The 15,784-nt window shown below is 41.8% G+C and overlaps 1 protein-coding gene across 1 annotated transcript in view; it reads right to left on the bottom strand.

The window, feature by feature from the left end:
• The window catches only part of LOC122777412 (acid-sensing ion channel 1-like), a 60,870-nt gene extending 47,407 nt beyond the window's left edge, over window positions 1-13,463 (bottom strand). The window contains exons 1-2 of the mRNA XM_044038639.1: window positions 12,427-13,463; window positions 4,083-4,278 (exon numbers count right to left, since the gene is read on the bottom strand). Of these exons, the coding sequence (XP_043894574.1) occupies window positions 4,083-4,278; window positions 12,427-12,791 (561 nt within the window). The 5' untranslated portion in view covers window positions 12,792-13,463. The remainder of the gene's footprint in view (window positions 1-4,082; window positions 4,279-12,426) is intronic.
• Window positions 13,464-15,784: the final 2,321 nt, after the last annotated feature.

A 15,784-nucleotide genomic window follows, 5' to 3' on the forward strand; every position in this document is an offset into this window, starting at 1 on the left:
AATCTGAGTCTGGGTTTAGTAGGACGGATGGAATCTGCTTCAGCCAGCGTGACCTCATAATCAGGATTTCCATTTCATTTAACCATTTATAATTATTATTATTGAAATCATTCAGCACATCACGTAAAAAAGTTTGTAAAACCAGGCTGTGGCCAACAAATCAAATGGGTTTGGTTTAACAAATTCCGACTTCAGCTGTGGCCTAAACCACATTCATACTCCATCTCCTAATGGCTTGTCAGAAAGAATCAATATACTGCACTTCATCTGTATCTATCTGACCCTTTTCCCATTAAATTTACTATCTGTGGATCTTTTCATGTGTCGAATGCGACGCTGTGAATTATATCTCGGAGAGATTGTCTGAGATTGTGCGCCCTTATCTCGAAGCAAGTCTTAAGAACTGGTTTTGAGAGACTGCGTACGCTCTGACATCAGCAGTCACAGCTCACAGTCTACATGCAATTCATTCATTCATTTTTTTACTCCTCTATCCTGTGCATGAGGGTCCCTGGACAGGTCACCAGTCCATCACAGGGCCAACAATTCAGAGATGAATCACACCTACAGTGCTCAACTAAATTTGGCATGTTTTGGAACTGTGGGGGAACTGGTGACCTTCTTGCTGGTGACCTTCTTGCACTGCACCACCATGTGGACCTCATGTCTACCTTGACATGAACTACTGCATCCAAGGCATTGTGCCGACTCCAGGGGAGCCAGGGGGGTCTCAGCCCCCCGTAATGAGACATGAGCTCCCCTGGAAACATGATTTGTGCGATTTTGGGGTCTCTAAAATATTGGCAAAAGGTGAACTTTATTTAACCCTCTCATGCCCATCATGAGAATCAGGCCACCTGGATTTATTTAGGTTTTATGGCTGTAGAATTGTCAGAACATTGTTCACTGAGTGAGTGCTTCTGCCCCTTTTTACAAGATAACTTTCACTTCTGATATCTGGCAGTTATTTATTCTGGTGAATCTGGTCTGTGATTGGACAGTCGTTCCACAGAAGTCCTGAGGGCTACCGTAAAGACAAGTATATAGGCGCAAATCTCCATTTCTCTGCTTTCCGGTATCCATCCATCCATCTTCTACCACTTTATCCTCCACATGAGGGCCATGGGGGTTGCTGTGCCAATCTCAGCTGACATAGGGCGAAAGGTGGGGTCACACCCTGGACAGATCGCCAGTCCCATAGTCTCTAGAATTTCCTGTCTACCACAAACGAGTTAAAGATGGTAACAAAAGGGTTAACCATCATTTCTGGGTGAACAAAAAAGAGCGTTTTCAAACTACAAATCTCTAAATATGAATCCAGTGGAATCAGTCCCTATTTACTAGTCTACCATTTATTTTGAATGTCTGAATCGTGAGTGTGTAAATGTATACTGCTTTAAAAACATTCCTCAGTACAGTTGCATTTCATAGTTGTGTTAAAACGTTTGCCTCATTCACCGTGGAAGTGACATTTCTGCCTTTAACTCGAAACACAAAGGGTCTGATGGATTTTGGTGGTGATCTGTATCCAGTGTCAGATTCAGGAGTGTACTGACACGGTGGCTTATTGGTAATCTCTGATTTGTATTCACATCTGTGCTCGTCTTCAGCCATGTCCTCACGTCTATTGGCCTCTAATTTCTCTGCACTGGTTAGTAATAGTACCACAGTTTGAATGTGGTGGGTGTCTCCTTCCCGCAGTCCAAAAACATGCAGATTACAGTCAGATTAAAAAGTGTAAATATAAAGGTTGTCTGTGTCTGTGAGAGACTGCCCACTGTAACATTTGCTCTATAGTTTTACCCCAGTTACCCTCGAGATAGAAAAGCACTATAGCCAAAGGATGGATTATTATGGAACAAGAGAGTGATTTAAGAGCAACCAGCTTCCTTTACCGCAGCAAATGATTCATTAACAGTGCAGTGCAATGTAAACCTGAAGCTCAGGCTGCCACGTGTTAACATTAAGTCCATGTGAGCCTGGGGGCAGACTGGCTAACTAAGCTTAAAATATGTTAAAATATTACAAGAATCAAATCCTTATTAACATATAAGTGCATAACATGACATTTAGTTTGACTGCGGCCAATGGCGAAGGTGCTGTTTGTGAAACCGTACTGTCAATCTGTGCATCGTGAAGTGCACACTTTGATTTAATTCAATTCTCATTCCCCTCACCTGTGTTCAGTCACACACACGAGAATGATTTAAGGAGTATCCGCCGAAAAGGTTTTGCATTGTTTTTGGCTATTAATCCACACGGCACTGACATTTTGGGAGCCCTAAAATGCCCTCTTTTGAAAACAGTCACCAAGAGAAAAACAAACAAAAAAAATAAGATGCTAATAAATGCAAGAAAACACAAAATAGAAAAGAATTAAAGTCAAAAAAGAAAACTGTGGAGGTAAACTTGAAAACTGAAAATCACACAATGAAAAAATGTTTGCTGGATTAAGATTAGTCCTGATCAGAAGATACAGTGCTGTATTATTTAGACAACAAAAATCGAGTGAACAGTGCCCATGTTTTAACGGTTACTGTGATCTCAACGACTGCTCGTTTATTGTCAAATTATTGTCTATTTTAACGTATTGTTTATGACCTGTCTTTTTGAACTTGCATTTATTATGATGTGTGTCGCTGACCTCTCGGGCAGGTCGCCCTTCTCCACCTCAGTGGGGCTTTAACTGGTTTAATAAAGGTTAAATTAAAATAATACTCTGCATTCATCTCTCTATATAAAAAGACACCCAGCTGTTTTGCTATCAAAGATTTCATAAAAGGAAAAGAAAGCAGAAATGTCCCCCTTTAAAGCTTCTTCATTGCAACTGCTGCAAATGACACCATGACAAGCTCATCTTTGCTTTTTCAACGCGTATTAATGTTCGACTCTTAGATCTACACATGCAAGCTTGTTTTTAGTCATCAACAACAACAACAACAACAACATTCCAACATCCACAACTCACTCCATGGACAAACTCGCTCCACAGCAGCAGCCACAGATGTGAACTGCAGATAAACGTGAATCTTCCTGTGGGGGGGGTGTGTGTATGTGTGGGGTGGGGAGGGGCTAAACTACCATAAAACTTAATCCAATCTATTCAGTGAGGCCTGCTGTGTAGAATGATCAATGTTCAGCTCCAAATTAAAAACCACATCAGAGCCAGTGACTATTGGCAACTGTGTCTGGGTGTGTCAGCGCAGTAACAGCAGGGTTTTATGGCGCGGGCATTAGAGCCAGGGAGCTCAACTTTTTTTGCTGCAGGGGAAACTTCCTCGTGCATCAGTCAGTCACACAACATCAGTGGACTGTTTTAATACACTTTGACCGGCTCCTCTGCATCACTACACACATCTCTCCTCCAAAGTGGTTTAATTTCAAGGGACAATGCCATCCTTCCTTCCTTCCCTCCCTTCCAACTGTTTATTCTTGCAATGTGGAGATGAAAAGGTAAAAAAACATGACCAGAGAGCGGTGGGGATTCAACTAAATAAATAAAAAGCTCAAAACAGTGTTTGATCATAAATTATAACAAGGGCTGTTCGGCACAGATTCTGAACAAGACTCACAAACGCGCTCTTAAGTGATTATCACAAAAGGGAAAAAAAGAAAACAGTAGAAGTGTAAATCTGATTTTGCACCGGCGTGGATGTATGTCTGTGCCGCGGAGGATAAAAGACGACGTATATGATCACATCACTCCTATAAACTGTGACATCTATTGCTATCTATGGTATCTATTTGAACAAAGAGCAGAAAACACAGCAGGGTCAGAAAATGACATAATCCCATGGTTTTACCTTGTGTGCTGTCTGTTAATGACATCAAAATCAAATGAATTTAAAAGGACATTCAGTTTAAAACACATAACGTGATGATATTCTACATTGTAGCCCATGGTTTTGTAAATACAGATGACTTCATTGTATCCTGGCGCGCAGTTCCGAAATCTGGGCTGCACGTGGAAGTATACCAGGGTCTTTAAAGTAAAATGTGTGCTTATGGTGATTTGTTGGGAATAAAGACATATATAAATAAATCATAATTATTATTTCATTGATGATCAAACCTTTTCTTACCACGGTGAAGTCCTCCGCTCTGCATTCCGTGCCGTGGAAGTGGCAGGAGAGCAGCATTTCCTTGATGTCGTGACCCGTGCGGTCGTAAAACTCCCGCATGTTGAACGGTCGCGGCTTGAAGTTGTGGAAGTCGGCTTTGACCTTCAGGCTCTCCAGGACACTCTCCTCCACCAGGTGAATGTCTCTGATCTCGTACCTGCACAGACAACGACAATGAGCGATAAAAATACGCTATAATTACTAAATACAGGTTTTAGGTCCTGTCCGTTGGTGCGGGTTGATGGATTTTCTTGAAAAGTAAACGTCATATGAGGTGAATTTCTGCCTTTAAAATATTGTTATTCACACGTGATGATTTTGTATCAGGTCACTTTATTTATTTATTTTTAATAATACAGTCCAGATTATTGTGCCTGCTAAGTGATGATACTAACGGAGTGTAACACTTTATTGTGCAGTTTGTAATAAACGTCTCACCAGAGCTGTACAGGCCCATAAACCTAGTTGCCCGTTTAAATGCAGCAGCCTCAGGCCTCACAGTTCTTCATCTCCTGTCTGACTTAGCCTGATTCACACTCGCTATTACAAAATAAAAGACGTGGCAAAGACACGCTGAGAAAATCCAAACAGTGATCTCAGCAGCAGGTCAAACAATCAAATCTGTAAATAAATCCTCTCTACGCTGGTCCTTTTGTCTGCACAGGGAAAGAATACAATCAGCGTTCACTCTCAGGTTCAATGACTCTGCAATAAAGACGGCTTTTTATTGGCTCCGGCTCTCGTTGGCAGCATTGATAACATGACCTGACACAGTGGAGATGCTGAGTCAGCAACTTTTCCCAGCGCAGCGCTACTATGATGCACGGTGAAGAAAAATTCAGCTCGGCCAAACAGTCAGTAAGTAAAGTTCATTTTCATTTCACAAACAGTTTTTTTCAAACTGTCACGTAATTACGGTAACGCAAAATGCACCAATGTGTCGTATTCAACTATATTTTCATTGGTAAGGTTTTCATCATTCCATATCAAAACAAGAACTATAACCTTGAAATTCTGTCAAATCATCATCATGAATATGTTTAACGCGAAATTATGATGGAATATTGTGTTAGAATTTGAAGATCGCCCCTTACCGAACAGCTGTTTTTCTCTACACCGACCCCGTCTTGACCAGACCAGACGGTCACTGGCCCACAGGTGAGGATCTGGATATTATAGCTACTAAATGTAGATAATATGCCCTTCAGTCGAGTCACTAATGTCTGTTTGATTGCAGGCAGGAAGCCCACAGTCAAGTTTTTGCCGTTGCTGCAGCCAAACAAGATGCCATGAGACCAGTGAGGGTGAAAATGAAGTTTCGGTTGAACAGTCAAACAACAAGCCGAGACTGAGACGGTGAGCTGGGGAGCTGCACATGCAGATGACAATTCTCTGTACGTTCAGGTTCCTTTCACAGCACAAGTGGGCGCTTTTTATGTTGTCACAATTGTCACATTGTTAGTGTTAAAAAGATATAATTATATAATATAATATAATAATATATAATAATTCACCGACCCCTTAACTAGGTACACAGGACACCTCATAAAGGTGCAGTAACGGCAGCCAGTGAGGAGTTCTGCTGCTTCCATACTTGTAACAAGTTGTTGCCTTCATCATTCTCTCTCTGAACTCTGGTATCAAACAGGCCTTTTCACACATGTTTACCCTCATCAGACACTAGAGAATCTTGACAGATCAGCAGTTCCTTAAATACTCAGGCCAGCCCGTCTGACACCAGGTACCATGTCACTTTTAAAGTCACTCAGGCCGTTTCTCAGTATCCATACTTGTCCGTACTTCCGTCATCAGCCTCAGTCCAAGTTCTGTTCCATTTTTCACAAATTCAGTCCGATTTTTTTGACCTTTTCAGTCTCAATGTCCAAAAACTGGCCAAAACAATGGAAAGTCATGTACAGCCGCTTTTCCAACTCTCTGTTGACAGAGACGCAGATTCGCCGGCTCCCTGCAACAGAGCAAGTGAAATTACCGTAATAACCACACAAGCGGCTTTGACACGCAACTTCTCAGCTTTCAGAAAGCGTCGGAATTTTTCCCGAAAGCACAAACCGTAGCATAGTTACGGTAATGCAAAGTGTGCTTGTGCAAACGTGTCCTCTGCGCCACGCCACCTCTTACTCACTGTAATACTCTATATTTAAGGTTATCGGGGCTGCAGCCAAGCCTACACTGGGTGAGAGGCTGCAGGATAAACCCTGGACAACACCAGCAACAAACATTCACACTCACATTCACACCACCGGCATGTTTTTGGACTGTGGGAGGAAGCTGGAGTATGTGGAGAAATAAACACATACATTGAAAAGTGTCACAAAGAAAGATCCTGAGATTTTAAGAGAAAGTAAACGTGACACTTGCTACAAATCACGGCTGTGTTTCACCATCAGTGGGAAGTTCATACAAGCAACTACATGTTTGGTTTATTATTTTAATTTGTTAATTCATTCATTGCTAATATTTGTTGTGCCCGCTCCCGATTATCGACGTTGTCATTCTGAGGTGTTAAAAAAATCAATACATCTCAGACAACTCTGACATGATTTAATGTTCTGACCTTTCACGTTTGTGTTGTAATTAAACAAACAGTTCATCTCTCCTCGCGCTTCATCGTCATCCTCATTTCCACTAATTACTACACGTTCTTAACGATTGTCTTCATCATCATCAACAGCCGTGCGTCCCCAGAAACAGGTGGCATTTCATTTTGTCTATAACACACATACTACTGTCTTTGTTGAGAATAAAGGCCTGTGAGTGGAAGGGTCAGGGTGGTGTGTGTGTGTGTGTGTGTGTGTGTTTGGGGGGGGAAGGAAGGCAACCCACATCATACGCAGCATTGTCGCTGCCACTGGTAAATTTCCTTTTAGTTAATGGAGCTCACAGAAACCCCAGCCGCGCTGCCTTGTATAATAAGAGAGCAGACTAGCTGTAAATGTGTCCGCTCGCTTCCCTCGCTGTGATCCCCCATTGTGCTGTTATTAAAAATGTCACCATTTTAATGGACTCACCAAAGAGCAGATTGCTTGTGTTTTGGGGTTTTTTTTGTCTGAAAGGCCTTTTAGAAGTTTCTCATATGAGCGAGGCGCCTGTTACAGGAATGTGGTATTTTATTGATCTTTTTTGTGTAACATGTGTTTGTATTACATGAATAAGAATGAGACTCAGCAGTTTTGCTATGTTTGAATGACTGCTGCTCTTAATTTTTAACTGAATTCATTAAACAGGGAATCAAAAAAAACTCCACTCTCTCAAATAAAGGTTTTAGAGAGCAAAAAATGTCTAAACTTACAAAAACGGTAAATTAGTCAGTCCATCCCTGACTAGTACTTTTTGCTCCCAGAGTAATAAAACATATACTTAACAGTAATGGCAGAAAAACAACATGTATTTATGAGAATGAATCTATAAATGTCACAAAAATGGATCAATTACATGTTATTACGTAACAATTATAATTTATTGTGTTTTTATTGTGAAATATCTTCTCTGTTTATGTCAACAAACTGCAAAGAAAACATATTTAGTATTATATTCTATCTACGCTTGTATGGGTGTAACTGTGGTAGTAGTTTTAGGGGTGGGAATCGCAGGGCAGCTCACGATATGATAAGCGATACCAATAATATCACGATACAGCAATTCTGTGAGAATCAATATATTGCAGGACAATCATGCAGCGATACATCAAGATATCTGTCTGACTGAAGAAAACACATGGAGAACAAAGTCTATTATGTATTCAACGTGGATGGGGAATCTCTTAACGGAGCTTTCTCCACCATTATCCCGCAGTAAACTCCCTCTTCTTCAACCACTTAACTTCCGCCCAAGTAGGGCTGCACGATTTTTTTTGCTTAGAATTGAGATCACGATTCTCTGGCATGACTTTTTCATAAATCAAAATGTTTATTGCACGCATGAAAAAAAGATTCGAAATATTCAATTAGGCATTCAAGTGACGTGTCAAACTTTACGTGATTTTTTTAGGCCCTGAACACGGGTTTATTGTTATTATTGTGGTGGCTTAAGCGACATATGGCTTGTTTGTATTAGCTCAACTCGTGGCGTCATGATCAGGGACAATGGGCTTCCGCCTCCACTGAATCACGTGACGTAAACACGCTTCATGTGTCGAGAGACGAGGCAGCGACAAGGCTGCGCTTGAAGTGAGAGGACAGTAGGATCTTTTAATTGCGATTCGGCTCATGAAATAAAATGCAGAAGAATCTCCTCATTTAGAAGTGAGATCATGTGTAGTTGTGAATCGCGATCGCGTTGCCCAAGTTTCCCTGACTTCCCTGACTTCCCTGACGCCTGGCGTGAAACTGGCAGAAACTGTTTACTTTAGAGCGCCTTCATTTATAAATAAAAACATCGATATTTGCCCTGGTGTATAGATTATAGTATTGCACGAGGAAGGATGACGATATATCACCAGATCGATATTTTGACCCACCCCTAGTATCAAACAGATACTGGCAATCCAGCGCCACATTTTCTTACATTTCTTAGAAGAAGAAGAAAAATATGTGCAGTGGTGTTTTTCATTCTGGTGAGGGCAAAGGGTCATTTAACACTCCAAATGAAATTTTCCAAACATTAAATCAATAATAACTGACCTCACTCAGGTTTAAAAATTAGTTCATAGATTTTCTCTGACATCATGATTAGGTCAGGCTCCGCAGTGGCAGAGGCGGAGAGTGTTTTCGTTTGACTGAGAGGGAACTTAATTGAAGCGAGGCATTTGCTCCCCACTGTTTGTGTAGTGGACAAAAGCTGCCAAGAAGGCACTTATGAGATAAAATCCCCAACGTACGAGCCGGATCGAGGAGGGCCGGCGCTTCAGCGTGTGTGTACGGCCACACGACGTTTCCCAGACCAGTGACTCCGAGCCGTGGGAGTGGGTGGAGAAAAACCTTAAATGGATTTCATGCCACAAGCACTCTCATTTCTGGCTGTGGGGGTATTATAGCCAAGTGTGCCGTTTCATCGCCTCGCTACCTTTGCCGAGAGAAGCCGGATAATGAGCACTAGACCTACTTTGGAGCGTAAGCGTGAAGATGAGTAGGAAAAAACCCAGTCTCTGTTCTGTTTTTCATTCTCCCTGTGAACATGTCCCTGGAAAGCAGCAAATGTATTGATGTAACAAACCCAGATGGCCAGTGCTGATTATCACACCCAACGATACAGGGCAAGAAAAGGGGCTAATTTTGGTGTTCAGACTGGGATCTTCATTAAAGATTTAGAGTCCACGTTGGCCGTATATCCACATAAAAGTGAAACCACCCGAGGCTTTTTGCTCAGTGCGCCGAGTCCTGTCCTCCATCTCTTTAACTGACAGCCCGTCAGAGGTTCACATCAATGGAGCTCTGAGCACTTACACACACACACAAGCTTGTTTTTATATCCTAGTGAGGACACATCATAGACATAATGCATTCCCGAGCCCCTTACTCTAACCTTAACCATCAAAACTAAGTGCCGAGCATGCAGCCCTCCAAACGATTTCATGTTGCCCGCCACATAATATCATCTTATAATGAGTTATTTCTCTATGATTTATTATAAATTAGATATTGTTCCATATCAAGACAAACATTTTATTTTGAAATTCTATGAAATAGAAATAAATCATATCGCTCACCCCCAGGTGACCAGACTAGATGCTCAGTGTTTGAGTTTGAGACCCCTGTCCTAACCCTAACCTAACACAATTATAACCCTAACCTTAACCTAACCACCATTTAAATACTTAGCCCTTAACCACTTTGTCAGGAATTAGATTCTGCCTCATTAGGACTAGGTTTTGGTCTCGATGAGGACTACTGGTCAGTGTTTATGCCAGACAAGGAACAAATACACACACACACACGCCCATATGCATATATATATCTATATAAACATCGCTAATTCTCCGCAGCTTTGCTAAAGTTTTACCCATGTAAATATCTTTAAAAATGACTAAACACACATAGCTTTAGTCATTTCCACTGCAATCACGTTAAGAATGTTCTTCAGTAGCCAGTTTCTTTTTATTATAAAGCCTCGTTTGATTCAAGCACCAAATGACTGAACAGGAAAGAAGAGCTCATTAGGTGAGCAAGACGTAATTACCACATTCATCTCTCAATTAAAATCTTACCCTGTGAAAATAAATGATGGCATTTAAAGCATAAACTTGAGCGAGTCATTGAAATGAAGAAAATTAATTAATTAATCCCTGTCATTATCAAAAAAGAACAAGAACTGTACTCTAACTTTAACCATCAAAACTAAGTGCCGAGCATGCAGCCCTCCATTCGATTTCATGTTGCCCGCCACATAATATAGTGTGAAAAAGATCTTATGTCATTGCATTTTTTGTCCAGCAGAGGGCACTCCAACAGAAGACTATCTATCTTCTACGATGACAGCAGTTGACATATGGTGTATATCCACCGGCTCTCTGTCGGCACGACGCGGCACGGTTTAGGTTGCATCTCCATAAAAAAGTACCTACTCAATGTAGGCGGAGTCATCCCTGCACGGCTGCGTGAAACTGCAGTGACTTTGTTTTATGCGCGACACACACACACAAACGAGTGACTAGTGACTTTACACCAGACTCCTGATAGTTGTTGGAGATTAAGCCACATTTTTAGGATCGTTCAGTAGTTTTAACTGATCTACAGTTGGGCACTGTTCGGCTTGGATTCTGTCCACACGTCTCTGGAGTACAGACTCTGGTCCGTGATGCCGCTTGCGATCGACGGCGCTGTCCCTAAACACACCAGACTCCTCTGTTTAATATAGAGGTTTCCCTGGTAGTTGTTGGAGATTAACCAATTTTTTTAGGATCGTTAAGTAGTTTTAAGTGATCTACAGTTCGGCACTGTTCGGCTTGATTTGTGTGTGGGACGTCTCTTCCTGCGACAGCACGCTGGCCAGTCAGTGGCCGTCAGTCTGACCAATCATCGCATAGTTACCTACTCAGCACGCTTTTGGAACCTTGCAGGAGCAGGTACTAAAAATAGTACCTGGTACCAGGTACTATGCTAGTGGAAATGCTACTTAAACTGTGCCGTTAGTAACTGTTTAAGTAGTTTTTAAAATACAATTCTTTCAAATAAAACCTTTCCTATAATTTCTGAAACTCAAGTTTCTTTTTGGGGGCTCATGTTTTTGTTTAACTGTAAATAAAAAGCCTTAAAAATGTTAACTACGATGTAAATTAAAGAGCAAATCCACGTCTTTATGTGCTTATTTACATGTTTTTGTGTTTTATACATTATGCTGTCTTTGATGATGGTTTTTGGTTTTATTTTTATTTTTTTTAATTGCTTTTAGTTAACATTGTTTCATATCCTGTCTGTTTTAGTTTATGGGATGTAAAGTCAACTCTGTTGCTTTTAAATGTGCTATAGAAATACATTTGGATTGGAATATCCGGCGATATAGTATAGCAAACTTTTTACACCAAACAATCTGCATCAATATTAGTTCCAAAAATCCTTTATCCAACTAGAGCTGGGCAACATTTCAGTAATAATACAAAACGGCAATGATTTTCTTCACTATAAATATAACAAAGGTTCAATATATGCATAATTATTTGACATTTTTCGCAATTATATCCATATCGACTTATTTTTGAAAACATTTATCATAATAATCTTTTGTCCATATCGTTCAATGCACCTGTCCTTTCCTTGTACAAAAGGCAAATAATTATTACTGATGCATTCATGTGTGAGCAACATAATGAGGTGCTCAAACCTCAAACTACATAATATATATTATTCATAAAGTAATTACAGGAAAAAAGTCACTAGCAGTCAGATAAATGTGTAAAAGTGGTTTCAAATGTATGATAGTTCCCCAAATCATCACATATGTTTATGTTAAATTGAAATACTGGTTTAGTCACAATTTAAATATGATTTTACAGCCTGAAAATGATGTTTATGTCCTGGAAAAGATCATCCTCTAGCTCCTCATAGATCAGTATTTTGGTTTGTGCAGGATTGGATCCTCAAACTACCAGGAAACCTTGAGTCTCTGGGAAAAAGGAGGGAATTTTTCATTTGGAATTTGCAGGATGGAGACATTTGTTCCACTTGGTTGCTAAAACAATGTCCTTGATTTTATAAAAACAATTCCTAAAGGAAACTATGAAGAGTTAGCACATGTTTAAGGGGAATAAACAGAAAAAAAAACAATCAATAAATAAGAGAAAGCTTTGAACTTTGCACTCAGGGAAACATCCGACCCTTTCTTTTGTGTGTGAATGTGAGTGTGTTCGTACCTCTGGTTGAGCAGCGCGAGCAGCTCTCCTGCGTGGTACAGGTCGTTACGCGTCACGCGGCTGAAGCGGAACGCGTTCAGGTTGCAGAAAGTGACGGCGGGAAACGTCATGATCGGGGCCGCGACCTCGTCCAGCTTGGTCACGTGCGGGTACTCCAGGTAGAAGTGGATCCGGTCCACGCACACGTACAGCAAGAAGGCGAGGGAGCCCAGGAAAAACACGACCCACAGGCAGCGTTTGATGCAGCAGCGCTCGTAGGTGAAGATGTGGGAGATTCCGTGCAGCGTCGACCTGTGCGCGAAAACTTCTAAGGGTGGAGGCTGCAGGTGCGAGTCCGGCTCCTCGCTTTCCGCTTTCAGGTCCATTGTGTCGCTGCAGTGCAACACAACCAAACTGGTTCACACAAAAACCACAGTCACTGCCGTGAAAACTGCGCAGACGTTGATTCACCTGTGGCGCAAACTGTCATTATCCAGTTGAACCGGTGCGGTTTGGTTTGGTCGCCATCTCTCACGCGCACGGCGCGAGAAGAAACATGTGGAGCATGTGTGGCGCTTTTTTAAAAAGTCAGACGCGAGCAAAAGTCACGCATTTTTTGTGCAAAAAAGCAGTGCGGACTCCTCAAAGACACGCATTACGCACGCAGGTCCATCGCCACTGGTTTCTCACTGGTTTGCAGAAAGAGCTGTTTCGTCAGCGCGAGAATCCGCAGGTCGGTTTTAAGTCCTTTAAATCCCGCACTCCCATCATCACCATCGTGAGTCCTGCTGTCCGCCAACAGAAGCAGAGAGAAAAGAAGAAGAAAAGCCTCTGACACTTAGAGCTCATTCATCAGGAGTTCTCTCTCTCCTCTGTGGCTCCTCCGCGCGCGCGGGCACGCACGCACGCACGTCACTCTCCTCCTCTCTGTCTCACACAGTCAGGTCAGACTGACAGAGATGTTCTCTGCTCAGGAGTCTGGACGCGTGTTTCAAACAGTCCGACGGTTGGTTGGTTTATGATGGTCGATGGTGAGTCGTGAGCTTTTCTAAGCTCTAGTTTTTTTCTCTCTCTCTCTCTCTCTCTCTGTCTGGAGCAGCAGCAGCAGGAGCAGCAGGAGCAGCAGGAGCAGCAGGAGCAGCAGCAGGACTGGGCCACAGAGTAGAGAGTGGTGTTCACCAGGGACTTAACTATAGTTTCACCTCACACTGGAGAGAGAGAGCGTGAGAGAGAGAGAGAGAAATATTGTAGCTTGAGTACCATTTTTATTATGGTGGCTTTAAAGGTCCAGGGTGTAACATTAAGGAAAGTTTATTGGCAGAAAGTGAATATAGCTACTATCCATAAGTATGTTTGTATATTTGTATAATGGCTTTAAGATAAAAGACTTAGAAAAATGTTTTTATTGTACTTCAGGCAAGGCTGAAAGTAAGAGTTGAACCTTGTTCATTCAGCCGTGTTTCATGGTACGGTACAATTTGGAGCGGTAAAGCCCTCGTTCAGGCTTGCGTTTAGACTGAGAACAGTAGCTTTACTTGGGAGGCGGGGTGTGGGCTGTGCCCGATGGCCGCGTCAGCGAGATATGTAGCAAGACAACGTAGTGTGAAGATATTGCATGTGACACAGCAGACAACATCGCGCAGCTCGTTTTTTCCTGCTCAGTTTGTGGCTGTTTGTCTCAACGCGACGTCAAGCTTTTGGCCCTTTTCCACTACACAGTCCCAGCACACCTCGCCTCAGCACGGCTCGACTTTGGTATGGTTTTCCATTCAACATGGACGGAGTGATCACTGCACGGCTGCATGAAACTGCCATGACTTTGTTTTACACACGACACACACAAACTAGTGACTGTTGACTTGTAAAGCAGTTGTGTTCGGTTTACTGAATCATTAGAATCAGTTCATTGAAAAGATGTGTTCACAGAATTTTTCAGTACTTCCTGCATGACTGGAGCACAGACACTGAAATACAGCGGAAAGAAAGGGTTGTGATGTGGCTCGTCGCTCACAGCAGTGGTGTTGCTGCATACGCCAGACTCCTTTCACAGCACGCCTGCAGTACCACCACAGCCCACGAGGGGGCCACAGCCCACATTTTGGGAATTGTTGAGCTACAGTAAAACAGTAAACAAGACTTCTGTTTGGGATGAGTGGAGATGTCACACACTTTTACACACACTGCACCTTTAAATGTCCTACTTGCACAGAGAAACAACAGAAACAACCAGAACAACACCATTCAATAATAATAATAATGATAATAAATCAAAAAGCACTTAAGATAGAAAGAAAGACAAGCAGCAGGGACAGAAAATAATCAGATAAAAACAGAAAACTCACCATCTTCGCTTCTCCTGGCCTCGTCCAGCAGGTCATTCTGCAACTGAGGAGAGCAGAAGGTTTTTAAGGTTAGTCCAGTAATGACCTACAAGAGACAAAGATCCCAGTTTGCTCTTTAGGTTCATATCGAGGTGAGGAGTTCATCTTTTTATGGAGCTCACTCATACACGTCTTAAAAAGTGATCATTAAAATTTAAAAATGCCTTCTAAAACGGATTCAGTGGCAGCCAGGGAAGTTTTTTAAAAAATGGGTGAAATGGCTTCCCCCCCCCCCCTCTGTGACCCAGCGATGGATGAGTCCGACTGTGGCGTTTAACAAAAAAGAAAATCTGTATTATTCATGTTTTTTGTTTGCGAGAGGTGAAGAAATAAGTGCATTGCAGTCTGCAGTCTGTCTTGTCTGGATGATGACATGAATGATTTGTGAATCTCTGATTGAGGTCATCTTTGTAATTTATTAACTTGACGGACACAAAAAGCATTTTAGCTGAGTCATGTTTGGGCTGCTTATTTCTTCTTCTTTTTGGGAGAACAATATTCGTGACACAGTATAGTAGAATTATGTCTTTGAAATGACTCAGCACAAATGTGTTGTTAACAGCTTCATAGTTCATACATGATATATATGTCGGATAATATCGCTGTCATTCGATACTCAAGTTTGTGATATTGGCATTGGTATTGGACACAAAAAAGTGGTATCTTCCCATCTCTGGTTACAACCAAAGGAAAAACTCATAGAAAGCATTGATGCTGTAGGATATTTGACCATTGGCACACGAAATTCTCATTACCATAACTCCTAGACTGTTTGTGATATCTAGAAAATTCTAAAACTACCTCGAAGAAGGGAAATAGAGCTCCTGATTGAAGTCAGCTCATCACCAAGTTCTGCAGAAAGCCTGGTAATGGCCCATTTACTTGTATCAGGTGTTTTGGAGCAGGGAGACATTTAAAACATTCAGGGCAATGGTTCCCCAGGACCAGGATTGAGAAACCCTGTCTTAGGGAGTAACCAGGGTTAAATCCAACACTTG

Source organism: Solea senegalensis, linkage group LG11, assembly GCF_019176455.1.
Source record: "Solea senegalensis isolate Sse05_10M linkage group LG11, IFAPA_SoseM_1, whole genome shotgun sequence".
NCBI lineage: Eukaryota > Metazoa > Chordata > Actinopteri > Pleuronectiformes > Soleidae > Solea > Solea senegalensis.